Source organism: Lynx canadensis, chromosome C2, assembly GCF_007474595.2.
Source record: "Lynx canadensis isolate LIC74 chromosome C2, mLynCan4.pri.v2, whole genome shotgun sequence".
NCBI lineage: Eukaryota > Metazoa > Chordata > Mammalia > Carnivora > Felidae > Lynx > Lynx canadensis.
The window spans coordinates 155,640,342-155,668,217 of record NC_044311.2 but is presented as its reverse complement, the minus strand read 5'-3'; the positions used below and the strand labels follow the sequence as shown (position 1 = coordinate 155,668,217).

General features: G+C 57.3%; 1 protein-coding gene across 2 annotated transcripts; it reads left to right on the top strand.

Annotated features, from left to right (window-relative positions):
* Positions 1-4,449: 4,449 nt before the first annotated feature.
* WDR4 (WD repeat domain 4) lies at positions 4,450-27,221 on the top strand. 2 transcript variants are annotated; one of them, XM_030329462.1, is made up of 11 exons: positions 4,521-4,639; positions 6,411-6,473; positions 7,605-7,748; positions 12,864-13,020; positions 13,675-13,787; positions 15,744-15,804; positions 19,442-19,540; positions 21,166-21,230; positions 21,968-22,151; positions 23,298-23,367; positions 25,324-27,221. In XM_030329462.1, exons 1-11 carry the CDS (start codon positions 4,551-4,553, stop codon positions 25,503-25,505), a joined length of 1,227 nt encoding a protein of 408 aa, XP_030185322.1. In that variant the 5' UTR covers positions 4,521-4,550; the 3' UTR covers positions 25,506-27,221. The 2 variants fall into 2 exon arrangements, with proteins under 2 accessions (XP_030185321.1, XP_030185322.1); XM_030329461.1 differs by lacking the exon at positions 25,324-27,221 and having other exon boundaries at positions 4,450-4,639; positions 23,298-24,228.
* Positions 27,222-27,876: the final 655 nt, after the last annotated feature.

Genomic DNA, 27,876 nt, shown 5'->3' with positions numbered 1-27,876 from the left:
ATCCATCGATGGACATTTGGGCTCTTTCCGTACTTTGGCTATCGTCGATAGCGCTGCTCTAAACATGGGGGTGCGTGTGTCCTTGAAGGGCACATTTTTCAAAGCGAGCAAGAGGGTGCCGGACAAGGAGCGATCTCCAAGAGGGCAGAGGCAAGAGGCATGTTGGGGTAGGGCCTAGGGAAGTGCTCCCAGCAGGCCGAACTCACCCTGATCAGAGGACACTCCCCACTCCTGCGGTCCTGAACACGTTGTCCCAGTGGATTTAGGGATTGCTGCGGACCAGTGATTGCTCTGTGTACCCCCTCTCCCCTTTTCCAAATGCCAGCGTTCACTGTGGCTGTCCTTTCCCCCGTGGCCATTGTACGCCGTGTGGGGGCCGGATAACTGATATGTTTAGTTTATGGGCCTGGGCCACATCCGACCTAGTGTAGGCCATGAGACCTTGCCCTTTGAGCCGGGTACTGGTACTGCATGAGACTTTTGGGGATCTTGGGAGGAGGGGAGTGTTTTTCCGGTGGAGACGTGTCAATAATTGGGGCCAAAGGGTGGATTGTAGTAGAACTGACTGCACAAATGGCATCAATTCTCCACCCTCCCTTATCCAGGCCCTTTTTTGTTCTTATTTATTTTGAGGGAGAGAGTGAGAGCATGCACACCTGGGAGAGGGGCAGAGAGAGAGAGAGAGAGAGAGAGAGAGAGAGAATCCCACGCCGGCTTCTCACTATCGGTGCAGAGCGCCATGAGGGACTCGAACTCATGAACCTCGGGATCACAACCTGAGAGGAAATCAAGAGTGGGGACGCTTAGCCGGCTGCGCCACCCAGGCGCCCCGTGTCCAGGCCCTTTGTAATGTGACTGTGCAGCTTCTATCACCAGCAGGGGAAGTTTATTTCCCCTTCTTCGGATCTTTTTGCCCTTGTGTCTTGCTCTGGCCAATAGGTTGTGTCAGAAACAACTGCACACCAGTCCCACACACGGACCTCACAAGGCCTGCGGGCTTTTTCTTGAGTGTGCCCACCATGTAAATAAGCCCCAGTGCCCCTCCGAGGGATGACAGAGAGACGAGCTGTGTCCCAGCGCATCCTAGACCAGCTAGTTCTCTTCCAACCAGGTGGCAGGCCACGGGCACAGGAGCAAAGACCAGCCAGCCCAGAAGAACCACCCAGCTCAGTCCAGACCAAATGGCCAACCCACGGAATTGTGAGCTGAATCAACGATTACTGTTTTAAGCCACAAAATCTGTTGCTGTATGTTACTTGTTAGATATTTACTATGTATTATTATGACCACGGAGAACAGATACAGTTGCTAATAAGCTACCAAAACAGTTACTAGCTACGGGTTACTGTTAACACAGCAGGCTCCTTTGAGAAAATTACCAAGGAAATAGTACAAAACCAAATGGCTCTCCATTTTCATCCAAGCTGTAAGTGGTTAGTATGCCCTCATTGATTTGTAAATTTCAGAGAGGTTAAACCTTGGTTACAACTTTAGTAGCTACATTAACAAATTATAAAAGAAAACAGCCAAATTATACCGAACTGAAATTTGAGTTGGGGGTTTGGGATAAAATGCTAAAGACATTAGGTAGTAAAATACCAACACATCATATTAATGCCAAAATAGTTTACACGTATAGATAACAGTCATGACGCTTAGGGGCGCCTGGGTGGCTCAGTCGCTTGAGCATCTGACTTCGGCTCAGGTCGTGATCTCACGGTTCGTGGGTTTGAGCCCCAGATGGGGCTCACTGACGTCAGCACAGAGCCTGGAGCCAACTTCGGATCCTCTGTCCTCCTCTCTCTTTGCCCCTCCCCCACTCGCATGCGTGGGCTAGCTCTCAAAAATAAATAAACATAAGAAAAAAAAAACCAGCAATGATGGTAAAAACCACTTAACACTTTCACAGACCTACATTAACATCGGATAGCACGCAACAAAATAAACTTGTGTGGCAGCAGAAGAGACACAAAAAACTGTGAAAGTAAAAATAAGCTTTAAAACCATTTCAATTCAGACTTGATTAAATTACAAGAAAAGGTTTGGGTAATCACGGAATTTGATGAGGAAAAGGATCTTTAAGCAAATAAATCTTGTTGATACAAGTACTGTACGAATTCAAAGTATGAGGCACATGGGATGGTCAGGTACAGTTCTTTAAGACCTCATTGACACATGCTCTGTATCTTGTGAGGTAATGCACGATTTCTCTTAATCTTTGTTATTCAGTCTCTACAGTTTTTGTTTTTTAGTTTCTACAGTTGAAAAAAATTGTACTCATTTCTCAAGGTTGTAACTTAAAACACGAAGGCAGTCACACTTCCCTGGGCACTTCAAATAGGTACATTATAGCCAATTGTATCTGCTAGAATGTGTATTACGGAACATTATGTAAGATGTAAACCATAACTGTAAAAGAAGTCGAATCTGATCATGAGCCTAGTGATGCCTGGCCCGTCTAGGATCTCTGTGGTCTTATTATTGTCCTGCCCAGAATGGAAATTGTAAATTCATTTGTATGCCTGAAAAATATCCCAGACCATGAGTATGGGCTTTCACTGTGCCAGCTCGAGTAGTCAAATAGCAATGATTTTTTTTAAATATTTATTTATTTTTGAGAGAGACAGAGTGTGAGTGGGAGAGCGGCAAAGAGAGAGGGAGACAGAGAATCTGAAGAAGGCTCCAGGCTCTTAGCTGTCAGCACAGAGCCCGATGTGTGGCTGGAACCCATGAACCCTGAGATCATGATTGGAGCCGACTGAGCCCCCAGGCTTCCCAATAGAAATGGTGTTCATGGCAGATTCCTTTTCAGAAACATTGACGTGTCCTGCTTCCACTGTGGTCACTGCCCAGTGCGAACCCCTCTAGTAATCCTCCCTTGTAATGTTTTCGCCTCTTCTTCCCCTTCTCTCCAGCCCTGTGTCCTTTGTGCCATGATACACAGACTCTCTTCCATTTTGTGCTTCCACGAAAATCCCTTTTACCTCATTGCTTTCAAGGCAGCCTGGCTTCTCTCAAGGTTTCTGCTTTGCCAACAGCAGCCACCTTTGATTTGGGTACAAATTCATCCTTGTTTCATACAGGAGGTCGGTTAGGGCCAGCATTCTTCTAGTTTCCTATACCTCCTTCCTGTCATAGGTCCGTCACTCTTTTGTGACAGTAGCTGCTCTTTTAAGACAAGTTACTCCGCTCCTGCGGAGCAAATATTGGTTGAGCACTGACTTCTCACCAGGCATTGTGTTGCAAGCTGGGAAAACCAGTGATGTGCAAAATTAGGCATCTGTAGTCTGGAGAGACAGTAAACACATAGGAATGCAAAGGATGGAAAGGCAGGGAAGGTTTCCCTGATTAAGTGATGTTGCCCCTGAAATGAAATCAGGTGACTGAAATTTACCGGTTACAGTAAACAGATGGAGCACTGGGGAGAACATTTCAGGCAGAAAGAATGGCATGTGCCAAGGCCCTGTGGTTAGTGAGTGCCTTGTGCCAATGGAAAGAAGGGCAGTGATGGCTAGAGCACCGGGAATGAAAGGGCCTGGTAGGGAGAGAGGCTGCAGAGTAGGTGGGGGCCAGACCACAGGCACTCTGATAGTGCATGATTAGGACTTGGACTTTGGTCTTTGCCACGAGAGCCGTGGGAACTCACCTGTTGCTGTTGTGTTGTTTTTTTGATGTTTATTTTTGAGAGAGAGAGATAGAGGGGGACGGAGGACTGCGCTGTCAGCAGAGAGCCTGACGTGGGGCTCGAACTCATGAACAGGAAGATCATGACCTGAGCTGAAGTTGGATGATTAACCGACTGAGCCACCCAGGCGCCCTGCCACCTGTTGGTTTTAAGATGAGATCTGTGATCTGCCAAGACCTCTCTGGCTTCCGCGTGGAAAGCCCCTCTGTGGGGACACCGGCAGCTGCGGGGCCCGGCAAGCCGCGGGGCCTGGGCGAGCAGGGGGATTTGAGCGACTAGACGAACAGGGTGGGGTGTGGGGCGGCGCGTCCTGAGAAGCCACCGCGTCCGGCTGGTGAACGGTGACGCCACGCCTCGAGCAAAAGGCCACGGGCAAAGAAAGCGCTCTCCCCGGGGCGCCCGCGGCGTACCTCCCAGGGAGGTGGGTAGGCTCCCGGCCAGCGACTGAGCTCCCCTCCGCGGGCCCGCCGACGCCAACGCGGGACAGGCGGGGGAGCTCACACCCACCCACCTCTGGAAAGAGCGGCTACGAAGAGCCCAGCAGGTACCAGCAGGACCAAGTCCCCCAGCTGCAGCGGAGAAAGATCCGGAAGCGGCCCTGCCCAGGAGGCAAAGAGCAACGCTCAGCAAGCGTGCTCACGGGAGCGCGCGAAACCGACCGGCAACGGATCCTGGCCGGGGTGGGAGGGGGGTGGGCGGGGAGGGGAGAAGGAGAGGGCACCTTGTGCGCATGCCCGGGGCCTCCGGCGCCGCGGGGGCAGGCCGAGCGCGTCACCCCGCGGCGCCTTTCGTGACGTCATTGCACGGCGCCGGCAGGAAGTGGCTCTGGGCGGCGCACGTGGGGGGTGGCGCGGCGGGAGGGCGCATGGCGAGTTCCGCGGGGCTGGCGCTGTGCGGGCAGACGCTGGTGGTGCGGGGCGGCAGCCGCTTCCTGGCCACCTCCACTGCGAGCAGGTGAGGGGGCTGGGCCTGGAGCGGGGAGCCCCGGCTGCGGGCGCGCGTCGGGGCCTGGAGGGCCCGAGTCCCTGGCGCCGCCGGGCTGGGCCCGCCCTGGCGGGCACCCCCCGCGAGCCCCGCCGCCTCCTCGGCCCGCGCCTCCTCTCAAGAGCCACCCCCGGTGCGTCCCGCCGCCGCCGGCCCGGGGCCCCGTGCGCCTGGCCGGGTCGGCGCCGGACGCTTCTGGTGGCTGCCCGGGCCGGGTTGCGTGAGGTGACGCGGGCCAGGCCCCGCGGTTTCGAGGTCGTGGCCACACCCGCTGTGGGGGCCCTGTGAAGAAGGCGGCCTCTGCCCTCTTGGCGAGGGGTGCCCTACTCTCGGGGAACGCGCTGGGAGGGGGTCCCGGGCGCACTCCTCTCGCCTCCCTCTCCTTGTCGGTGCCTGCTCCCTCGCCCGCAGCCCTAGACCCCGCTCTTGTTCTTTCTTTGGGGCTCTAGGTGTCGCGCGCGCCTCCCCAGCGCCTCTTCACAAGGCTGTGCACCCGCTTTCTCTAACTGCCTGCACCGGCTTACACGGCACCCGAAATTCTTAGCAATGAGTGTTAAATAGTCTTGCCCCAGGAGCCGCATGGATATTAATGGTCCGTTTCGGCCCGTGCTCCTTTCCTAGGGTAGTTTGGATTCATACATATGTCCGTCAAATGCAAATATAGCCTCTCTGAGCTTTTTGTTCAAAGCCTGGTATCGGAAATCCTCTTTCAACGTTAAGTTCAGTTTTCACAAAAAACATGCTCATAAACTTGTATGTTCCAGATTGTTTTCTTTTGGAGACTCCTGGTATCCTAACACGTGCCACTGGGAGACATGGGTTTATTACACTTGATATGCTTGCTTTGGTCTACGCCTTTTGAGGAAATGTGCCGGTGGCACAGTTTTTGCCTCGGAGAAGTGTTTCTACGTCACAGTGTTTGGTGGGAAAAGAGTCAGCGCAGTCACTTTAAAGGCTGTGCCCTGTCTATGCCCCGGCACTGGAACGGGGGAGATGGGCATAAACTGAAGAGAGCTTAGGGTCTTGAGGGAAGATGGGTGGTGACTCCTGTACTGGTAGGTGTTTGGCGGCCATGGGAGCTCTCTTGGGTAGTTGAGACGTTTTTAAAAGGTGGCAGTTTTATTTTATTACAAAAACTTTTTTAAATGTTTATTTTTGAGACAGAGATAGAGCTTGAGTGGGGGAGGGGCAGAGAGAGAAGGAGACACAGAATCGGAAGCAGGCTCCAGGCTCTGAGCTGTCAGCACAGAGCTCGTCGCGGGGCTGGAACCCCCCATGAACCGTGAGGTCATGACCTGAGCTGAGCTGAAGTCGGACGCTTAACTGACTGAGCCACCCAGGTACCCCTTAAAGGTGGCAGTTTTAAATTTGCATGGAAGAAACCCCCAGAAACATCAACGTAATTTCTTCTGACATAAGCATCTTGCATTGATTTTTTTTAAAGTTTATTTATTTACTTTGAGAGAGAGAGAATGCGAGTAGGGAGAGGCAGAGAGAGAGGGAGAGAGAATCCCAAGCAGGCTCCATACCGTCAGTGCAGAGGCTGATGCGGGGCTCGAACTCAGAAACCATAAGATTATGACCAGAGCTGAAATGAAAAGTCTGAGGCTTAACTGACTGAGCGGCTCAGTCTCCCTGATAAGACCCTTAATTTAATGATTATAAGATTACTTATGTTCTAGGAAAAACCCCGTGTTTTTATTAATAAAGTGCTCTTTTTAAAATCTTTGTTCTTCCTTAGTGATGATGACGTCCTCTTCGCATATGATTGCAGCACGGCAGCAGAGAAGTCACAAGAAAAAGGGTGAGGTAATGGGGGGGCCTCATCGGGCCTGATGATGGAATTATTGGGACAGAGTAGCCTAAGAAGTAAATGATCTTCTTACTTACTGAAGTCTTCATTTCTTTTTTCTTTTTCTGTTCTTTTTTTAATGTTTATCTTTGAGAGAGAAAGTGCAAACAGGAGAGGGACAGAGAGAGAGAGAGAGAGAGAGAGAGAGAGAGAGAGAGGGACAGACGATCCTAAGTGGGATATATGCTGAGAGCAGCAAGCCCCACGTGGGGCTCGAACTCATGAACTATGGGATCATGACCTGGGCAGAAGTCGGAAGATTAACCGACTGAGCCACCCAGGTGCCCCTGAATTTTTCATTTCTCTTTACCCTGCTTTGTGGATAAACCAGGTACCACCTCCGGAAAGAAACGTGGAACTTTTAAATTTGGCATTAAGGACATTAGGATTTTTCTAAGTATTTTTAATTAGTTTCTGTCTGTAATTAACTTTTTTATAGTCATCTTGAAATACAATGGGATTTTAATGTTTTATTTTTATTTATTTTGAGAGAGAGAGAGAGGGAGAGAGAGAATCCCAAGCAGGCTCTGCTCCCGAGATCATTACCTGAGTTCAAGATCGTGACCTGAGCTGAAATCAGGAGTCAGATGCTTAACCAACTGAGCCACCCAGGCACCCCAAAATAGAATGGGATTTTAAATGCTTTGAAGGCAGGTGTATGAAGTTAGCTTTAGTTAATTGAAAGATCAGGAAAGCAGAATGTGATAATTTTGTATAGTGTTCTTTTTTTAGTAGAATTGGTCTTGTGGCTCATTAGAAAAAAAAAAAACAACTGAAAATAATCCTTGGCTCTAGTCTTAGATCCGTTCATGTCCTTGAGGGAGTGGGTCACGTGATCTCCGAGGGTCTTTCCAGCTCTGCTCTTTGGGTTCTGGTGTGTGTGCCTGTTTAATGAGATTTATTCGTTAAAAATTCCAGCTGTGTTGAACCTCCCTCTGTCCCCTTGATAGGTCTTTGTATTCTGGTTACGTGAATCTCATATCGTTTTCTGCCCCTGTTCGTGTTATAAATGAGTGAGGCTAGCCTGCAGGGATGCCGCCTTGTTTACTCAGGTAGGCCCTAACCCTGTCCTCTCTTTCTCAGGGAGGACGGGCAGCCCGCGGATAAGGGGAGTGACACGGTTCTGGCGTCAACCTTCTCCAAGTCTGGCACCTATTTTGCCTTAACTGATGACAGTAAGCGTCTGATTCTTTTCCGTACAAAACCATGGCAATGTCTGAGTGTCAGGTATGAAATGCTAACGTTGAATAATTTGATGTTGAACGCACAGCTTACACTTGCATGCCCATAACCGTAGCGACAGCGACCTAGTAATAAGCAACTAACACATAGTCTCAGCTCTGTGCCAGGCACTGTTTTCAGGGTCTTACGTGTGTTAACTGATTTAATCCCCGAAACAGCCCTGTGGGGGGGGGGGGCGGGGGGGCGGGGCAGGGGTCTTGCCCTTACCCACATCCCTGGCTGGAGTCCAGAAGCTGATCCTCATCAGCTCCCAGGGCAGAGCCGGGCCCTGAACCTGGTTGCTCTGGCTCCAAAGTGCGGGCCCCTGGCCACCGTGGCATCTTGCTTTCCAGCACTCCTCCAGCCCCGTGGTGGCAGAAATGGAGACTAACTGCGGGTGCCCCGAGAGTGTGAGGGGTTTTGTGTACGTTCAGGCACCTGTGCCGCAGTTGAACTTGGCGGGATGTAAAGTTAGCGTCCTGATTCCCAAGTACGTGAAGAATGTGTGCGAGCTCAGTGTTGATGGGGGAGGGTGTCATCGGCCTGGTGTCCTTTGGCCTTAGTTGTCCCTCTGGAGGTCTCCGTCAGTGAGTTCCCGAGAGCTTCCTTGTTTTGTGACCTCGAGGGCTTAGAGAGGTGGGGGATGCTGGCGCAGGCCCTGGGCACACGTGATTTTCTGTTGCTCTGACGGGGCGGTGGTGAGATCTCTGCTTCCTCCGGTGGGAGAAGGCTGGGATTCTTTGATGTCTGTGACAGGGACGGAAACACCCACCCGGAGCAGGGTCAGCCTCTCTGTCCCCTCATCTTTGCCCCCGCCCCCCCCAACCCCCACGCAGGCTGCTCCGCTTAACTGTCCCTTGACAGTAAGAGAGAAACACGTGCAAGTTACGTACCTGTTGAGCTACCCAGCAACCAGGGTTAAGGGACTCCACCTGGTAGCTGGTTCACATCTGTATCGGGGACAGCTGTGCTTTTTATTCTATTTATTTACTTATTTATTATTTTTTAAACGTTTATTTATTTTTGAGAGAGACAGAGACAGAATGTGAGTGGGTTAGGGGCAGAGAGAGAGGGAGACACAGAATCGGAAACAGGCTCCAGGCTCTGAGCCATCAGCCCAGAGCCCGACGCGGGGCTCGAACTCACGGACCGAGAGATTGTGACCCGGCTGAAGTCGGACGCTTAACCGACTGCGCCACCCAGGCGCCCCATATTTATTTATTTATTATTTTTTAAACGTTTATTTATTTTTGAGAGAGACAGAGACAGAATGTGAGTGGGTTAGGGGCAGAGAGAGAGGGAAACAGAATCGGAAGCAGGCTCCAGGCTCTGAGCTGTCAGCTCAGACGTGGGGCTAGAACTCAAGAGCTGTGAGATCATGACCTGAGTCGAAGTTGGACGCTCAACTGACTTAGCCACCCAGACGACTCCCCCCTTTTTAAAAATTTAAATTAAACTCAATTTAACTTAGTTTAATTTTATTTTTAAAAAATTTTTTTCTTTTTTTTTTTTTCAACGTTTATTTATTTTTGGGACAGAGGGGCGCCTGGGTGGCGCAGTCGGTTAAGCGTCCGACTTCAGCCAGGTCACGATCTCGCGGTCCGTGAGTTCGAGCCCCGCGTCGGGCTCTGGGCTGATGGCTCGGAGCCTGGAGTCTGTTTCCGATTCTGTGTCTCCCTCTCTCTCTGCCCCTCCCCTGTTCATGCTCTGTCTCTCTCTGTCCCAAAAATAAATAAACGTTGGAAAAAAAAAAAATATTTTTGGGACAGAGAGAGACAGAGCATGAACGGGGGAGGGGCAGAGAGAGAGGGAGACACAGAATCGGAAACAGGCTCCAGGCTCCGAGCCATCAGCCCAGAGTCCGACGCGGGGCTCGAACTCACGGACCGCGAGATCGTGACCTGGCTGAAGTCGGACGCTTAACCGACTGCGCCACCCAGGCGCCCCTAATTTTATTTTTAAATGTTTATTTAATTTTTGAGGGAAAGTGCACACGCATGCACACGTGAGAGGATCAGAGAAAGAGGGAGACAGAGGATCCAAAGCGGGCTCTGCGCTGACGGCAGAAAGCCCGATGAGGGGCTCGAACCCATGAACCTGGAGATCGTGACGCTTGACGGACTGAGCTCCCAGGCACCCCAGCAGCTACGCTTTTTAGAGTCCTGGTTGATCTTACTTTCAAAGAGAAGAGTGAAAAGGCAAATTCCAGGTGGCCTCTGCATGGGGGTGTGCGCTGTGCTCAGGGGAGCCCTTCGCCCTGAACTTGGGACGAGGGGACGTCCGCACACCTGCCACCACACCCCTGCATCCTGTGGTGGAGCTTGCGCCTCGACCGAAGGGCGAGCGCCCGGGGCTCCTGGCGGGGCTCTGGCCGTTCCCCAAGGGCTCCCGGGTGCTGCGACTTGGTTTTGTGTCTTGAAGGTGCCGTGTTGGTGATTACCTTCCCGTAAAGATCTAGGAACACTCGGTTGGCAATATGCTGGCAAACGGTGGTTGGTGTCTGGTTTTTTCCCCCTCTAATCGTATTTGGGCTGTTGGTTTTTACGTTGATGCCAACAAAGGACTGTGTTGCAAACGTGCATTAGGTGTGCAGGGCCTCTGGTGTCGCGGGTGGGGTACGGCGTGCCCTATGGACGGTGCTTGCTGGCAGTTAGGCGGGACCCCACGGGACTCCCGTCCCGTCTGTGTCAGCCGCCGAGCGAAGGGCACGGGCCAGATCATGTTGCGGTTCTAGAGGCTGCGTTTCCCACGTTGCCTCGTCCTACACCTTTACCCTGAACGCAACGTAAGATGCGATGCTGCCCGATGCAGCACCTGTTGTGCTTGGTGGGGGTCGGGGGGGGGGCGGCCCCGACAGACGGACCCTTCCTCAGAAAAACAGCCATCCTTGACCTTCAGTTCAGTCTTGGGAGCGTCCTGGACTCGCGTGTTTGACCAAGACTGGTCACAGCTCGGAGCTCTCCAGTGGCCTTAAAACCTAGCCGTGGAGGGTGTTGAGGAAAAGCCCAGATGGAAGTCGTGGGTAGCAGTGATTGTTTTCAAGGTTTCAGTTCAGGGTGACAAAGGCCTGGAACTGAGGCCGGGTTTTCTGAACCAAAAATGAGGACACTTGGCGTGACATGTTTTCTGTTTTCTTGGTGAGAGATCTCACGTAGGAAGTCATACCGTTTCGGGAAATAGATGCATTAAAATCGTATAAGTATGTGGAGAGGCAGAGCACTGAGAAATGAGATGGTTTGCTCTTGGAGGTGCGTGGTGTTGGGGAGCTTGGTATCCTCGGGGCCCTGTGGGGCCCGGCGGGCTCAGTTTTGTTGAACAAGCATGACTTTCTGGAGGGGGGCTTGGGTGGGTCCCAGCCCAGCGGGGGCATCTCGGGCTCAGCTGCTGGACCAGGATAGTGGCCAGGGGAGAGGCCAGGCTGGCCTTGGGGGGCGTGAAGACAGGAACACTGGGCTGTGTACCTCATGACTCTGGAGGGAAGGGAGAGACCCTGAGGACAGGTGGGGCCCTGTCACCCCTCCTTCCGGGGGGGGCTGAGTGGCCAACCCATCGACTGTCCTGTCTCGGGATCTGCCCCTGCAGACCCTCACCCCCACCTGCTCTGTGCATCCTGGAGTCCTTGCAAGGACTAATTTAGCCTGAGAAGATAGAAGCCCCCCACCCAACTGGCAAAAGACGAAGTGACAAGATTGTGGAGCCGGGCCGTTTCTGGGCTGATCAGGAAGAGGGGGTGCCCGTGTGAGTCCTGCAGGACTGGCCCAGGCCGCTGCTCTGGAAGGGTGGCCGCGAGGCAGCTGCGTAATCGCCCGTTAGGAGCCGCGGCGGCTTGTAGGTGAAGGCGCGCCTGGAGAGTTCTGCTTAATTTTGCCCGGAGCCTCACCGTCTTTCTCTGTTTTCTGCACGTTTATGTCATTACTCGTCCTTTCTTAGCTCCCCTGGAGGGCGGAGGGGAAGGTTCGGCTGCTGCTGGCGGCCCTCTCCCCTGTGTTTTCTGTCCTTTAGTCCCTCTGCTCCCGAGAAGCTGTGACGTCCTCGTTCGGTCCTTGTGTCGGAGACGTAGCTTGTTTGAGCTTAGGTTTCCATTTCGGGCTGACATCTGGAGCGCCAGCTGCAGGGCGCCGTGGGGGTGCACTGGCATCCCCTCTGGGGACAAGGGAGGGCAGGGGCCGTAAGTGCAGGTAAGGCAGATAAACGTGATGTCTGCGTAAGGCTGTGGCGCAGGTGGGGTCTGAGCCGGAAGTGCAGGGACTTGCCTCGTGGACAGCGAGTAGAAAGGAAGCGAAGGAAGTGTAGAAGGAGGGCGGGAGGAAGCTGCATAAACCCGCTCCCGAGAGTGGGCGAGACTCTGGGTGACCAGGACCCCGGATGAGGCGTGCGTGCGTGTGCGCGCACGCGGTAATGTTTCTCGGGCTGGCGCAGCGTTGAACCAGTTTCCAACTCGCGGGTGTGACCGACCTGGTGAATCGGATCGGGGTGTGAACTGACGAGCGTGTGAACTTTCATGGGGCCTGAGCCGGAACTCAGACCTCCCCAGCCGCGTGCCGGGGCCGCCCCCGTGGGGACGGATGGCGCGTGCGTGTTTGCGGAGAGGTGCCGCACCCCGTCTTCGGGACTGTTGTGCAAGCAGGAGCAGTGCGGGTGGGTCCAGCCCGGCAGGGCCCCGGGCCGCGGTGTGGAGTCTCCCGGCGCAGGGGGCCCGCGTCGTGCGTGTGCTCGCGGTTTCGCCCAGAGCACGTTGGGTGTTTTCTGAAGCTGACCGTCTTCTTCCTCGACATGTGCGGTGGAGCTGCTGGGTGGAGGAGCAGGTCTTCCGACGTTTTATTAGGATAATCTTCAAGCACAGCAAATTGGAGAGGATTTCGTGCTAGACAGCTAGGTATCCACCGCCCAGATTCTGCCATCATAAAAGCAAAAATATCATTTCAAAGTGAGACTTGTCTAGGACATTGGCTTTGTTTCCATTTCTTAACTGCCTTGCTTTTTTGGTGCTGCTGTGGTACCCGGAGGGGGAGACGCTCGGTGAGCAGCTGACGCGTGTCCGAAGGACGCACGGCTGGCAGGCCCGTCGGCCCTTCCTGTGCTGACTGTGCGAGCCAACTGTGGGCGTCTCTGGCCTTCCAGGACCGTGGTGAGGAGGTGCACGGCCCTGACCTTCACAGCCTCCGAGGAGAAACTTCTGGTGGCCGACAAGTCTGGAGACGTTTATTCCTTTTCGGTGTTGGAGCCACAGGGATGCGGCAAGCTTGAACTTGGGCACCTGTCGATGTTGTTGGATGTGGTACGTGGGTGGTGTGCTAGTCAGGTGGGGCAGAGCAGAGGGTCTGACGAGGGTGAGGCTGGGTCTGCGAGCTTGGCCGTTGGGGGCGTGTGGGTTCTGTAGAAGCTCTGCAGACTGGTGAGCAGGTGGCCTCATGAGTGGGACTTTGGAAGGTGAAGCGGCCGGTGAATGCGGTCGGGCCGGCGAGGAGGCGTCGGGGTGGTCCCGGAAGTGAGGGACAGCCCGGGTCGCGTGCGGAGGTGGAGGAGGGCTGTGGGAAGAGCAGGCACCGTCTCCAGGCCTGGGCTTGTTCTCCGTGCTTTACGGGCCTCACCTCCGTGTCCTTGCGGCCCCTCAGCCACGACCTACCCCACCGAGGGGCCTGGTGAGGGGTTGGGGGCGGCCAGTAGGAGGTGGGACTGGGTGGGACCCGAGGACGTTGGCGGGAACGAGGAGGGAGGGTTTCTTGAAGGAAAGACCACCAGGACTTGGTGACTGGGTGGCCATGGGGACACGAGGAGGAGGGAGAGGGGGCGGGGAGTGGGTGCTGGAGGTCGAGGGGTGGTGCAGGCGGTGTGTGTGCGAGGACACCTGGGGAGCACTGGGAACGAGTCCCGGGGGCGGGGGTCCCGGCTTCGGCCACCCTCACCTGTCCTTTGTCACCCTCGTGTGCAGGCCGTGAGTCCCGATGACTGCTACGTCCTCACCGCCGACCGGGACGAGAAAATCCGGGTGAGCTGGGCCGCGGCACCGCACAGCATCGAGTCCTTCTGCCTCGGGCACACGGAGTGAGTCCCCTTCCTGCCCCACCGGAGGACGTCCGGGACGCACAGGCGGGCTGGTCGAGAAGCGGGGGCACCCGCTCTGTGGCCAGGCCTGCAGGAGCGGGACCGCCGCGCGCATGCAGCGCTCCCCTGGGCGGCTCCCTGGCGAGGCCCCATCCGGTGCTTGCTTCTGTCCGGGGGCCTTCAGAACCTTCACCTCTTCCTTCCCCTCCCTTCCTGTGCGTTTCGGGGACCGGTTTTCTCGTTAGCACTGGGGTCTCAGACCCCAGCACGAGGGCATCACAGATGGTGGTGGTGACGCTGCCCACGGGAGCCAGCGTGGCGCTCAGTGTTGGAGGACTTTCCTCCAAGCCCGCCGCCTCCTGCCTGTGACCGCTCACCAGTGGTCCCCACGTTGGCCTCCAGGCGAGGGCTTGTTTCTGGAACACTCCTTTCTCTGCACCGACACCCGCCAGGGCCGGGCAGCGGTCGGTGGCCAGTAGGCGTGTGTGTGGGGGACATATTTTCGTAGTTTGAACAGTCCAGGACTTAAATCTGAACCTGGGCAGTGGTCTTTCCTTTGCGACCTCTTTTCTAGGGCAAGTGAGCTCTCTTCTAGTTGAATTTTGACATTTTGCAAGGGAGGCATTTTCAAAGAATGCCGGTCTTCTCGGGGTCAAGGCTAATTACAGTGTGTGCTCAGGAGAAGCCCTTAGTTTCATTTGATGCAGTCTTTTATTTTAAGGAAAAAAATTTTTTTCAATGTTTATTTATTCTTCAGAGAGAGAGTCAGAGTGTGAGCAGGGGAGGGGCAGAGAGAGAGGGAGACACAGAATCGGAAGCAGGCTCCAGGCTCCGAGCTGTCAGTCCAGAGCCCGTCGCGGGGCTCGAACCCATGAACTGTGAGATCATGACCTGAGCTGAAGTCAGACACTTGACTGACGGAGCCACCCAGGCGCCCCACATCGGTGTCTAACTCTTGGATGGGGTCCCTTGCAAATTCCAGTCACGTGGCTGGAGCCCCGTTTCTGTTGGGCTCTCCGCCGGCCCATCTCCTGTTGGCTCCTGCAGCCTTCGCGGGCTGTGCTTACTGCTGTCTCCAGCCCTCCGCACAGCGGCAGGTCGTAGGTGCTCAGGTATTTCAGTGAGCGAGTAAGTGGTAAAAATAGATTAAAAACAGTATTTTTAAGCAATCTCTGCAGCCAGCACAGGGCCGGAAGTCACACCCTTGAGATTAAGTCGCACGTTTTCTGCCTGCTGAGCCAGCCAGGTGCCCCAGATAAAAATCGATTTTTAAGACTTCTGTGTAAAATCTGTAGAAACGGGTTTCTACCCGCTTCGTCTTGACTCGTGGAGGTGACGAGCGTCCGTAACGCGTCCATAACGGCGTCCGTAACGGACGTTCTGTGCCGGGGGAGTGCTGGGGCCAGCCGCCTGGGGTCCCTGGGGGCCGTGCGCTGGTGATCACCATACAGCTGGCGGGAAAGCCGGGGAGGCCGTCTCCCTCGCAGGGCGAGGCTGGCTCCAAGGTGGGCTTCTGGGGACGACCGCGGGCTGAAGGACAGTGGGTCTGTGTCTGCCTGCCGACCACTGTTGCTCCGTCCCACGGATCCCACCCTGAGGCCTCCATCATCACGGACCTGCAGGGGAGGTCTCGGGCTGTGAGCGGGGCGGCTCGAGCAGCGGCACAGAAGCTCCTGGACCTTTCCAGCAGCGCGTCTGGGGAGCGCGGCCAGGGTGGGGAGCGCGGCCGGGCTGGGCCGGTCCCTCCTGCGGGTTGTCGTGTTGTTGGGCCCTGAGAATGACGCGGTGTGCTCCCCGGCTTGCTCGACGCTGTTCAGCTCCCCGTGGACCCTCCCTTAGTTTTCCCCGGGGCTCGGGGGTATGTGGGACAGGGCTTTGGCGAGGACAGACGGGCCGGGCGGGTGTCAGAGCAGCGTGCCAGAGCTCAGCTCACCCTCTGCTTCTCTCACGCTGTAGGTTTGTGAGCCGCATCTTCGTGGTGCCTGACCACCCCGAGCTGCTTTTGTCCGCGTCCGGGGTAAGTGCTCGGCTCCGGGGTGAGCACCTGTGGGCGCCTTCCAGTGAGGGACCCGCTGGGGCTGGGGCTGGGGGCCCGTCCTGGTGCTGGGTCTTGGCTGTTCTTCACTAGATGGTGCTTGTTTTCCCGAGTTTGGAGCTGACCCAGGCTGCCTCCTTGCTTAGGGCCTTACATCGGGGGGGGGGGTGGGGGGGGGTCTGTCCCAGGCTGCCTGTGTGTGTCCGTGTGTGTGTCCATCCCAGGCTGCCTCCTTGCTTAGGGCCTTACACAGGGGGGTGGGTGTGTGTCGCCCTGGAATGGAGTGTGAGGAATCGGGTCTCAGGGTTGTCGTCTTACTGGAATAGCATTGTGACCTCCGGTACAACAGTACCTAAGTCCCAGGGGGACCTGGGTTCCCCCGAGTTACTGCTGCGCTTCATCCTGTCCCCCACCCTGTCCTTCGGGCCGGCACCTGGCCCTGTGTGTGTGGGGGGGTTTGGTTAGTAGTGAAAACTTCGGTGTCCGGAAGGTGGGACTCGAAGCTTGGATAGTTTCGTCGCCAGAGACCTCTTTGCTCTGAGGAAGATTTTTGCCCAGAGAAGGTTTTGAATTACTGATGGCGTCTGATTCTTTCTTTCTTCCCAGAAGTTCTGTCCTGTCCCTCCTCCTCAGTCTTTCCTGCTCTTTAGCATTCTAGGGGACTCGGGTGCCTGGGGTGGGCTGCCCGGAAGGCTCCTGGCCCTCCTGAGTTCGGGCTTCCGGGTGGGAACAGCGGCCTCCCTGCCGTCCTGCAGAATCCTGGCCGCTGTCTACACGTCTGTTCTTTGTTGCTTCACCACGTTTGCGTTCTGCTTTCTGACTCTGTCTTCCTCCCAGCCGTGCTTGGTCCTGTGATAGCAAACGGAAGAAAGTAGGTGTGGCTAGAGTTCTCAGAGGTGGCCGGTTTTTGTGAATTCTGCTGTACCTACGCCTCCCAGTGTTTCTCACAATAAAACAAGCATCCAAGCACATAGAAAAGTAGAACGAACACTTTTGACTTTGACACTGGCTTTGTCAAGTTCCATGTTTTGCTTAGGAGCGTGTTTAAAGATGCGGCAGAGCTCTGCCCACCCTGTGCCCTGCCCTGTGCAAGGTGCAGTTCTTTTCGTTATTTTTGAAAAATTTTTTTAAAAGTTTTTTTTGTTTGTTTTTAATGTTTATTCGTTTCTGAGAGATGGAGAGAGACAGAGTGCAAGCAGGGGAGGGGCAGAGAGAGAGGGGGAGACACAGGATCCAAAGCAGGCTCCAGGCTCCGAGCTGTCAGCACAGAGCCCGACGCGGGGCTCGAACTCATGAACTGTGAGATCATGACCTGAGCCAAAGTCAGACGTTTGACTGAGCCACCCAGGCGCCTCTACAGATTTTATTTTTTGAGGAATCTCTGCACCCAGTGTAGGTCTTGAACTCACAACCCTGAGATTAAGAGGTGCACGCTCTACCGACTGAGCCAGGCTGGCGCTCCTAGTGTTTATTGTCATTAGAAACACACGCTTACAAAGTGACATTCCGCTGTGAGGCCCCCAGTGAAAACTGGCACTCGCTCCCACTGCCCCTGCGAGGTGCGTCCCCGGCCTCTTTGGCCTTTTAACTTCCACTCTGAGTGTCCAGAGAACAAGAGTGATTGAGAAACAGGAGAACACGCGCCCCCCCCCCCCCCCCCCGCCGTTTCCCTGCCCTGCGGAGGGTGGCGGAGGGTGGTGGAGGGTGGTGACGCTGTCTTGCTCTTGACCCCTTCTTTCCTGTCGCCTCCGGACGCCCCTCATGTTAGTTCACGTTCTCTGTCCCTCCTTTCTCCCAGGGGTGCCTCTGAAGGTGGAGGGAGGGTGGTGGTAGGAAGCCGCCTTTCTGGAAACGCCCTGAATCCTCTGCCCCCGCCTGGTGGGTAGGTGGGTATCCGAACTCCAGGTTAAAGCTACCCCCTGCCCCCCGCCGCCCCCCACATCTCACGTGAGGGTTTGCGTTCTCTCTGTGGGATCCGTTCCCCCTTCTCTGGATGTTTTGGGGGCCTCCATGCCCCGTGCTCTGGAGATGGGGGTCAGGGCTCTGACCAGCTATGTGGTTAGCCCCACCCCCGCCCCCGCCGGATTCGAGACCCTCCTCTCTCCTGGGGAAGCGTCCTCACTCTCAGGTGTGCTTCTCGAATGGCTCGCTGTCTTTCCCTTGACATTTCCCTCATGTTCCTGCTTCTGCTGTGGGGACGTCTCCACAACTTAATTTCCCAGTGTCCTGTGGGCTGTGAAGTTCTGCTCTTACCATTAGTTCTCGGCAGCCTTTCTGGTGCCCAGAACGTTCTCCCCTCACAGTGCCACGCCAAGCGCAGGGCCTTTGACCCCCGAGATCACACGTTTGCGTTTCCTTCACCGTGTGTGGTGTCTGCCTTTTGCAGGGGGGTGTCCGTGTGCGGTGGGGACAGGGCAGTGGCCAGTGTCCCTCGAGTCCAGGGTGTCGGAGTCAGGCACCTATAGCCGTGGGTCACCTCTCTTCTCCTGGTGGTCACGTTGCCCAGTCTTTGCCCTCCTGGGCGTCAGGCCTGTCCGCCTGCCCCAGGAGGTGACCAGGGAGGGCCAGTGGTGTGGTCCCTCACTCTGGATCCGGACGGGGACCCCGCGGCTCTGCGGGCAGCAGGGTAGGGAGTCCGGCTGCTCTGACGGACCCCCTGGTTGTGCTGGTGGGCCCGGCCTGGTGCGTCACATCTCAGCCCCCTACGGCCTGTCCCTCCCTTCACCTCCTCCCGGGTGGCCTCACATGACTCTCGTCTTCATCCTCGAGGGTTCATGCTTCTGAAACCTCCCTTTCTGGTCACTGGGGAGGGACGTAGGGGTGGGCGTGTATGTTCATGGTGGCTACGTCCTCTTGCCCAGCGCCCACACACCCCTGCTCTTGACACTCGGGCAGTTTGTCGTCCGTCCTTTTTTCCTGGTGGTTTAAAACCTGCCGTGTGCGCTGTGTTGGTGGCGTCTCACTGGATGAGTCAGCGTTAGGTTTTCAGGTGCGCATGGGCCTGTGCACGCGTTTCCAGCGACGGGATCTAGCGCACGGGTTTCCTGGGCGGACCCGACGGCTCACCTGCGCTTCACTCCCTGCTCATTCTCCTTAGACGTGCGGTTCTTCGCGTGTCCCGTCCCTTCAGCGAGCGCCGTGACCTGCATTTGTTAATACGAGTTCTTCCTCTGTCGTGTGTGTCTGCGGGGCGCTGAGGCCTTTGGGACGCACACCAGTTTCCTTACCGGCCACACAGTTGACGGTCTCATGGGGAACAAATGGACGCCCCCTTTTCACTGTTCCTAAACAGGGACGTGGGACCGTCCTTGTGCTTGGCCCGACCCGTGTTTCTCCTGTGCGAGCACATGATTGTTGCAGTGTGTGCGTGTGCGTGCCCGTGTGTGCGTGCTTAGGCTCCAACCCAGCCGCCGTGGTCCGTGATGTCTGTACGTGACGGGTCGTCTCGTGTCCTTTGCCTGCTTTGCCATGGGGGTCACGTGTTTTTCTTAGTGGTTGTGTGACTGCGGGCAGAGAGCCTTCGTGCCGGCTCCGCTGAGTCAGTGCCCTCCCCCCCCACCGCCGGGGCAGGCCTGGGTCTCCCCGCGAATGCACACTGACCTGTCCTTGCTGTGTGCAGGACCGCACCCTGAGGCTCTGGGAGTACAGAAGTGGCCGAGAGCTGCACTGCTGTCACCTGACCAGCCTGCAGGAGCCGGCGGAGCCCTGGGGTGACGAGGTAGCGTCTGGGTGTGGGTTTATTGGACTTTGCAGGGCGCCTCTCCAGTCCCGGGGATGCCGTGGGCCAGAGCCACTGTTGCGTGGGAAACGGCTCTCTGCCGTCAGCACAGACTTGTTCCAGCTTGGGAGAACGCGTGTTCTCCTTGAGGGCGCCCGGTCGCGTAAGTAGGAGATAATTTGTATTTCGCTGTACGTGCATTGCAATACCCGCTTTACAGAAGAGCCTCTTCCGATCCTGCTTGGAAACAGAAAAGACAGTGATGCTTGAGCAGAGAACTTAATTAGTCTCGTGACCATCCCCGTACCCCTGGGACGACACACTGGCCAGTGTATCCTCAGGTCAGGTCACCTGGGCCTTTGGTCGTGAAAGATTTTCAGGGGAGAACGTGTGGGCGGCCCTTTGGGGTGTTCTGGATTCCGTGCTCATGGGCACTCAGCTCTGTGATGCTTCCCAGCTGGTGGCCTGCACAGCTGAGGTCCAGGTTGGTCACCTGAGGACAGCCCCACCGGTTTTCCCGGAGGCCCTGCAGGGAGGGAGCAGTCCGCTCTCGTGGCTGTTCAGGCCTGCAGAGCTGGTCCTCGGTGTGGTTTCTTGACGACCAGGATGTCCTGCCTGTCACTGGGAGCTTTGCAGTTTCCCCCGGAGCCCCCACATGGCCCCCCGCCAGCCTGCAGGAGGTCTGCGTGAGAACTGAGGGCTCCTTCTGCCTCATCCTGGGACTGCCTGCTCGCTCTCGTCCCCCTGAGACTGCTCTGTAGCCGCTGCCCTTACTCCCTCTCAGAAGTGGGCAGGCCAGGCCTCACCACGGGCCAGAGCCTCAAGGACCCCTGGGGCCGTGGCCACCCAGCCGAGTGGCTGCCTGGGCCTCCGGCTCAGCCGACTCTGCTGCTCTGGCCACCTGCTCGTGGTGCCTTCTGCTTGGGTGGCTGCCATGCTGGTGCCCCCCTCGGAGGCTGTGGCGAATAGAGGCCTGATTTGTTCCAGTGACTTTCATATTCATGCTCTCTGAACCTTCTGACGCTCTGGACAGTGAGGTTGAGAGAGGACCCTGAACCAGCAGCTGTCTGACCTCGGGCCTGGCCCTCAAGGCCTGTAGGGTCTGTGGAGCATCCCCGTCCCTCGGGCTCCTCGCCTCCCTCCCTCCCTGGAGTCCCCCTCCCACATGGCCCAGCCCCTCAGGCCAGGCTTGGTGAGCACCAGACCTTTCCCTCCACTTCTCCCGACTGGCGGGCGTCTGGGGGTTCCCTCTCCAGGACCAGGGGACCTCGACACGGTTGTGTCTTGTTAATAATTCCTTGTGTTCTCTGCTGCTCCCTGGTCTTGCTTTTTGACCAGTTCTGTTGGCTCCAAAGACACCGCATAGGCTCCGGAGGGAGGGCCAGAGCCACGGAGAGGCTTCTCCGTCTCTCGTGGCACGTCGGAACTGTGTCATGGGGGTCTGCCGTGTCTTCCTTTTCTCTCACCGATTTTCAGAAAATTCTAGGGCTGTCGTCTCTCTTTCCTTCCTCGACCGTGGTGGCAACGTCAAAGTCTTGCCGTGTCCGATCTCGCTTTGAACAGAGTAGTCTGGGGCCGGGTCCCTGGCAGCTAGCGTGCATTTACGTTGCTGTGCTCCCTTGCAGAGGTTTGCCGCCTCCAGGATCACTTACCGGAGCCAGGACGGCTGCGTGGCGCTGCTGTGTGACTGGTGAGCTCGTGCTGCTGCGGGGCGTCCGTGGGCCCCTTGCTGTGGGCTGGCCCTCCTGTACGCGCTGCTCGGTTCATGGTCTCCAGCTGTGCCTGAGAAAATCTGTGCCCGAGGGCCACCCAAGAGTTGTGGAATGCACCTTAGTCGGTGCCTCCTGAGGGCCGGGCAGGTCACGGCACGACCCGCTGGCCCTCCCGAGGGCTCCGGTGCCGAGGGGCGCTGAGGAGGAGGATTTCGGGGGCACGTGCCATCTGCGGGCGCACCAGCATCTTTATGCGCCGCGTGGGCGTGTGGTGTGTCCGCACATCTCGTGTGTCCTCAGGACAAGCCTGCCGCGGGCGTCTTTGCTTGTTTTACAGCAAGGATGCGGGTTTAGAGCGGGTTTAGAGCAGGTGGGAGTGCCGGTGCGTCCCGTGCCGTCCAAGGCGCAGCCGGGACGGTCACCTTCTCCACCTGTTTTGTGCTGCACTGGTTCCCTAGTGCCGCAGGGCTGGCTGAGCCAGAACTGGGCGACCTGCACTTGCAGTGACCCTAGGTCCTATGGCTCTCCGGCCCGGAGGCGGCTCGGCTAGGCGTGTCTGGCTGGGCCGCTCGTGAGCCTGCAGCCGAGAGGTTGGCGATGGCCGGGTCCCTGTTCGGGGCGACCCGGGCACGGCACTAAGCTGTACACGTCGAATGATACCACGTGGGCCTGGTCGTAGCCGTAATACAACTTCTCTCTCTCTCTTTGCGGAAAGTATTCCCACGGTCTACGTTTTCCAGCTCGATGCCGCCAGACAGCAGCTGGTTTACAGACAGCGGCTGACGTTTCGGCACAGAGTGTGGGACATCGCTTTCGAGGAGGGCCGGGGACTGTGGGTCCTGCAGGACCACCGGGAAGCCCCCCTCGTGCTCTGCAGGCCTGTGGGCGGCCAGTGGCAGGTGAGGTTGCTGGCCTTGTGCCTCTGGTGGGGGTGGAGGGGGCGACGGCTGTGCCCCCTTCCAGCTCGATCGTGGCTCGGTGCTCGGGGGGTGTGGCCGGAGGATTTGTGATGTGGGTTCAGGGAGCAGGGATGCCCAGCCAGCTCTTCTTTTTTTTTTTTTTAATGTCTTTATTTTTGAGGAAGAGAGAGAGTGAGTGAGGCAGAGTGTGAGTGGGGGAGGGTCAGAGAGAGAGGGAGACACAGAATCCGAAGCAGGCTCCAGGCTCCGAGCTGTCAGTACAGATCCTGACGCGGGGCTCGAACCACGAACCGTGAGAACATCACCTGAGCCGAAGTTGGACGCCCAACCGACTGAGCCACCCAGGCGCCCCCCTCAGCCAGCTCTGTTCATGTCACGATGCCTGTAGTGGTTTTTTTTTGGGGGGGGGGTAGTTGCCATCATCGGCATATGTTCCTTCTGACTTTTCTGGTCACGTGTCTTTTTAGCAGAGGAACCGACAGTTGGGGTGGCTTGGGTGTGTGGCCTCGACATCGGCAGGCTGCACGTGGCCTTGCACGTGGCGCACTGGACTCAGGAGCGCCCTTGTGTGGAGAAAGGGGTGTGGGCTGTGGGCCGGGCGACGTGTGAACCTCGCACATTCTCTGAGTCGGCTCCCCCGTCTGTAAAGCGGCGTTGTCTCCCGCCCGTCCCGAATCTCCTAGGACGTGGCGATGGCGGGGGAGAATGAGATAAAGCCTGCCCGAGCCCCGTGCTGGCTGGCCCATCCGTTACAAGCGCTCACTTGACCGAGGGCTTTGGAGACGCCCGGAGCCTCTCCGGGTATTTTCATCTAGAAAGTGGTGGCGAACAGAATGCCCCCGGCTGGGATGTGTGGGGTCTGCTGGGCTCCTCAGAAAAGGTTGCGCTCGACAAGCCAACGTGGAGGGAACGCCGGTGGCCTCACGTCATGGGTCTTTATCCGACGAGACGCGAGGACGGCTGCGTCTGTCGCGCTGGGACTGCCGGCTGGCTTTGCCTGGTGTCGGGCGGCCCCAGCGGGTGTCTCCCCGGCCCCGGCCGCCGGGACCACGCCTGGCGGGTCCGCCCTTTCCAGCGCCGGCAGCACCGCGGCCTGAGTCCTGCCTCTCTCCGTTGTCTTCTCAGGCTGCTCCTGAAGACGCCGCGGTAGAGAAAGTCTCCGCCCATCTCCGGGGGAACTGGGCCATGCTGGAAGGTAAGAACGTGGGCGCAGCCTGTTTTCGGGGTGACATCCAGAATCGGCCACGGCCAGGGGCAGATCCCAGGCTGCGATACACGGTAGGAAGCCGCTTTTCTGAGCAAGGATACAGGAAGCGTGGCATGCGTCCGTGTCCCCTCCAGAAGGCCAGTGGCTGGTTGGGGCACCGGGGGGCTGACCCACACCCACACTGGGAACGCCCAGTGTGGGCCTGCTCCAGGACCATGAGCTACATGGGAACCAGAGTCACAGTCGGGGCGGGGTCCACCCCTTTGCCTTCAGGGCTGCCGGTGCTGGTCCCCAGGGTGGGGCCGGTAACGGGTGGGCCTTCACTTGGAGCGTAGGGCGACTTGTGAGCCTCGAATGTTGACCCTGAGCGGTTCCTGGCCATGAGGTCAGGCGTGGGGACAATCACTGGAACCCCCGAGGGTCTTCTTGGCCCAGTGTGGGACTCAGTGTGAACCCCAGGCCGAGAGAAGGGGAGAGACCGTGGTGAGAAGGCCGATCCCCCCCCCCCCCCCCCAGAGTGGCACTGCAGTGTGAGGAGAGTGGCCTGGCTGTCAGAGCCACAGGTCCCTGTCAGTTGAAGGGCCCGTGGTAAGCATTGAGTGCTGCCCTCACTTAGTCCTGTCTGAGAACGTTACAAGGACAAGACCTCGCTCCGTTTTTATTGATAGAGGAAGGCAAGCCCTCAGCTGCGCAGCTTCTAGCGACTTCCACGATGCTTTTCTTGGGCAGAGACTTGAGGCGACCGTGTCACAGGGATGACTCATGGCCAGCTTTGGGAGTCAGCTGCCTTCATTTGAGTAAAGACGTGGTTGAGCAGAAGACACCTGTCAAAGCCTTCCCCAGGCAGAAGTCCGAGTTCTTGGAACTCAAGAGAGTCACACGTGAATTCTGTCTGTGTTGACCCTGGCAATGATCTAAAGTCTCGTGGAAGGCGTTCTCATGGGGATTTGTTGGCTCTGTGTCCCAGGGTTAACTTCCAGCTTTCCTTTTGGGGTGGAAGGACTAGGGCAGTGACGGGGATCCGTCCTCCCAGCACTGTGTGGATTTGCTTTAGCAACACTGTCAAATGGGTCTGTAGCAGGACTGTGTTGGGGACCCTGGCGAGCCTACTCCCTGCCTGTCGCTTGGCCATCGTCCCTGCCGGGGCCTGGGGCCAGCTTGTCTTGTTGTGGATCCCCTGGGAGGGCCAGGTCCAAGGTGGGCTTAGTTTTCCTGAAGTTCTGCAGGTAAACCAGTCTGCTCACAGCGCAGGTGTGGGGAAGGTGTGGGGGGGGGGGGGCAGGGCGGAGACACAGGAAAGGAAGGCCAGCTGAGCATGGAAGTCCCAGAAGAGTTAGGGGACCCAGAGCAGCGGGCCCTGTGGGGTTTCTGACCGGGGTGAAGTGGACTCCATGGGGCTGGTCTGTGGCCATCAGGCCTCTCAACCCTTGACACTGAGATCAGTCCACGTCCATTACCTTGCTGCATAACGAGTATCCCATGCTCAGTGGGTGAAGGCGACAGTACTTCTTACTGGGCTGTTTGTGTGGTTCTGAGAAGCTCCGCTGCCCCTGGGGTGGGATCTGATTCCAGGCGCGCACAGTGGTTGCTGGCAGGGTCCTGGTCCCTGCAGGCCGCTGGGCCGAGGGCCTCACTTCCTTGCTGGCTATTGGCTGCAGGCCGCCTGCAGTCCCCAGCACAGGCGCCCCTGTGGGGCGGCTCATACGAGCGTGTGAGCCACAGCCCTTGTGCCTCGTCTCCCGGCGATGACCTGGCTTTGGCGTGTTGTTGGAAGCAAGTCCTGGGTCCGGCTGGCGTGGCCACCCGGAGACGGGCGTCATGGGGGTGCCTCGGAGCAGGGGCCGCGGGTCTGCTGGGAGGTCTGGGCCGTGGCGAGTTGATCCCCCTGTGGCAGGGCCTCGGTCCCCATCCCACCTGGCTTCTGTTTCCGTTCCTCCTGCACAGGCGTGGCTGGCGTGGACGTCGGTTTCAGTGGTCTCTACAAGGCCACCTTTGACAACGTGACTGCCTACCTGAGGAAGAAGGAGGAGAGGCTGCAGAAGCGGCGGCAGAACCCGGCTGCTGGGCCTAACGGGCAGGCCAAGAAGATGAAGCCGGGGGAGGCGTCCCTGAGGTGCCCGTCCTAGCTGCCCCCGCACTCTCGTGGCCTCGAGCCAAAGCCAGCTCTGCTGTCCCCTCTGCCCGCGGCTCCCCGTAAGAAATGGGGACATCGTTCCCGACCCACGCTTGGTGGCAGTTAGGTCCGCACCAGCTCCGCACGCGCGTGGGCCGTCCCAGAGAACTGGTCGGTATCCTGGCTCTAGAACTTTCCTCCGCCGAACAGGCTCTTCTGCCTGGCGTCTTGGGCACCCTTCTGGTTGAAGGGAAACCAGACGGCCTGGTACTCAGCCAGAGATGCAACGAGTGGTGCCGGTGCCTTGAAGCGCCTTTTCTTCGTATCGGAGGAGACCGGAACCTGTGGTGGGCGTGGCGGCTGTGGAGCTTCCACTGTTCCCGTGGCGCTGGACGCTTCTCCAGGGGAGTCCGCGAGCTCTACGGCAGCGTGGGCGGCACGTTTCGTCCCTGTGTCTCCCTCTAGGTGGCGGGGCGTGCTGTCCGGCGTGGGGGCCGCCGCCGGGCGGGGCCCGAAACCCAGGCGGGTGGCTCCGTTCCTCCGGTGGCCGCCACCGCCGTCTGCTCGGTCCCCGCCGCCGTGACGTGAGCTGGTCGGGGCGCGGGGCGCAGACTGGACTTCTTTGGGGCGTGAGGACCCGGGAGCCCCGACTGGAACCCAGCTCTCCAGGGAAACGGTGGAGGGTGTTACGTATATCTGTGATTTCCGCGTCAACGCTGCACGGGATGCGAAGACCCGGGGCTTCCGCTGGATTCTAATCACCGATGAATAGAGATGAGCTTTTTGCAGCTTCTGGAAATGTTTAGGAGCAACATTTGGAACTAATTTCAAAATATATTGAGCAAAACCGTCTTTGATGAGTGTACTGTCTGTGACTGAAATGCTGACTTGTTAATGTGAAAAAGCGTTTTTTTGGTGGGTAGTCTTTACAGATGCGTCTGCTGATGTGTTTATTTGTGCTTTTACCCACTTCCCGGTGATGGGTCTCAGAGGTGGGAAAGCCCGTGTGTGTCCGTGATGCCTTTGGCGCGGGGTTTCTTGGGGTACTTAGAGACCAGTTGTTCTGTGTCACAGAAGCGAAATCCCTAAGTGCCTTGTTTTGCTTTAAACGTTGATCTGAAGACAGAGCCATGGGTGAGCCGCTCACCCTTCCCACAAGAGGTACAGTGGGGTATTGGGTTGGGCAGAAGTCGTTGAAGGAGCAGCGGGGGTGCCCCGGGGTCCTGCCCGAGGAGCCAGACCTCGTCAGCACAGACAGCGTTCTTTCTCGTTAATCTGCTTTGAAGTTCTTGGTTTTAGGAGGAATTTGGGTCTGGTGGTGGTGACGTGTTGACGGGGGGCCTGCGGGCCAAGTCCTGCTGCTACCTGGCTTTGTGTGGCCTGTGAGCCGGGAACGGCTTTCCCATTTTTCAGTGATCGAAAACCAGGCAAAAGAAAAACAATACTTCGTGGCATGTGAAAATCCCATGCGATTCCAATCCCAGCGCCCTTAAGTAAAACCGTACTGGGACCCAGCTGTGCCCGTTGGTTTAGGTGTGGCCTCCGTCTGTTTTGGGCCACGACAGCAGAGCGGGGCAGTTTCACAGGCCGGATGGCCGGTGCAGTCTGAGGTATTTATCATCTGGGTCTTAGGGGGACGTTTGTCGATCTCTCTTTAAAATGTGTTTTAAACCTGTACAGTTTTAAAACTAACTGGTTACCGTCTTTGAAAACAAAGCCAAACCCTGTTCTTCTGTGTTCACGTGGGCTTGCTTTCTCGCGGAACGTTCGCTGTGTTCGTGGGCAGGTGCCTGAAACAGGGCGGCAGGGGCGGAGCTGAGGGCTGTGTGCGCGGGGCCCTCTGGCACCTGCCTGGGAGGTGGTGCCGAGCCGCCCGTCAGGATCAGAACGGACGCAGGGCGGCCGCTGCCATCACTGCCTCTCTGCTGCTCGCTTTCAAGTCTCTCTCGTTATTCTCACAGTCCCAGGTGCACACGGCCAAGACCAAACTGCTGACCAGCTGACAGTGACCCGCCCTGCGCCCTTCAGCCCCGTCCCTCATTCCTTCTCCCAGCGGCCGCGTTGCGCTCGCTGCTTGTATTTCCCTTCGTACGACCGCATCCTCCAAGAACCACCACGCTGCCGACAGTAATAACGCAGTCGGCGGGTCGTGCTCCGTCCACATGGGTGCTTTCGTCGCCCTCCCGCCCCAGCACACGCGGACTCGGGCTCCGGCTGCGGGCGGGGCTGGGGGTGGGAGAGGAGACCCAGCACCCTTCTCCTCTGCCGCAGCTGCCTCCTGTGGGGCTGCACCCCTTTGGGACCGAAGTGGCCTCCTGGTCCTGAAACCCTGTCCCTGTCTCCTAAGTGAGGCCCTCCATCCAGGCCTCCCCAGAGGTGGGTGT

Excerpts from the sequence above, each read along its gene's own strand:
- WDR4 (XM_030329461.1), top strand. The coding sequence starts at position 4,551 with ATGGCGAGTTCCGCGGGGCTGGCGCTGTGCGGGCAGACGCTGGTGGTG. Across the intron at positions 15,805-19,441 it reads TGCTTTTGTCCGCGTCCGGG|GACCGCACCCTGAGGCTCTG; the intron begins GTAAGTGCTCGG and ends TGCTGTGTGCAG. Across the intron at positions 22,152-23,297 it reads CTGTGGGCGGCCAGTGGCAG|GCTGCTCCTGAAGACGCCGC; the intron begins GTGAGGTTGCTG and ends TTGTCTTCTCAG.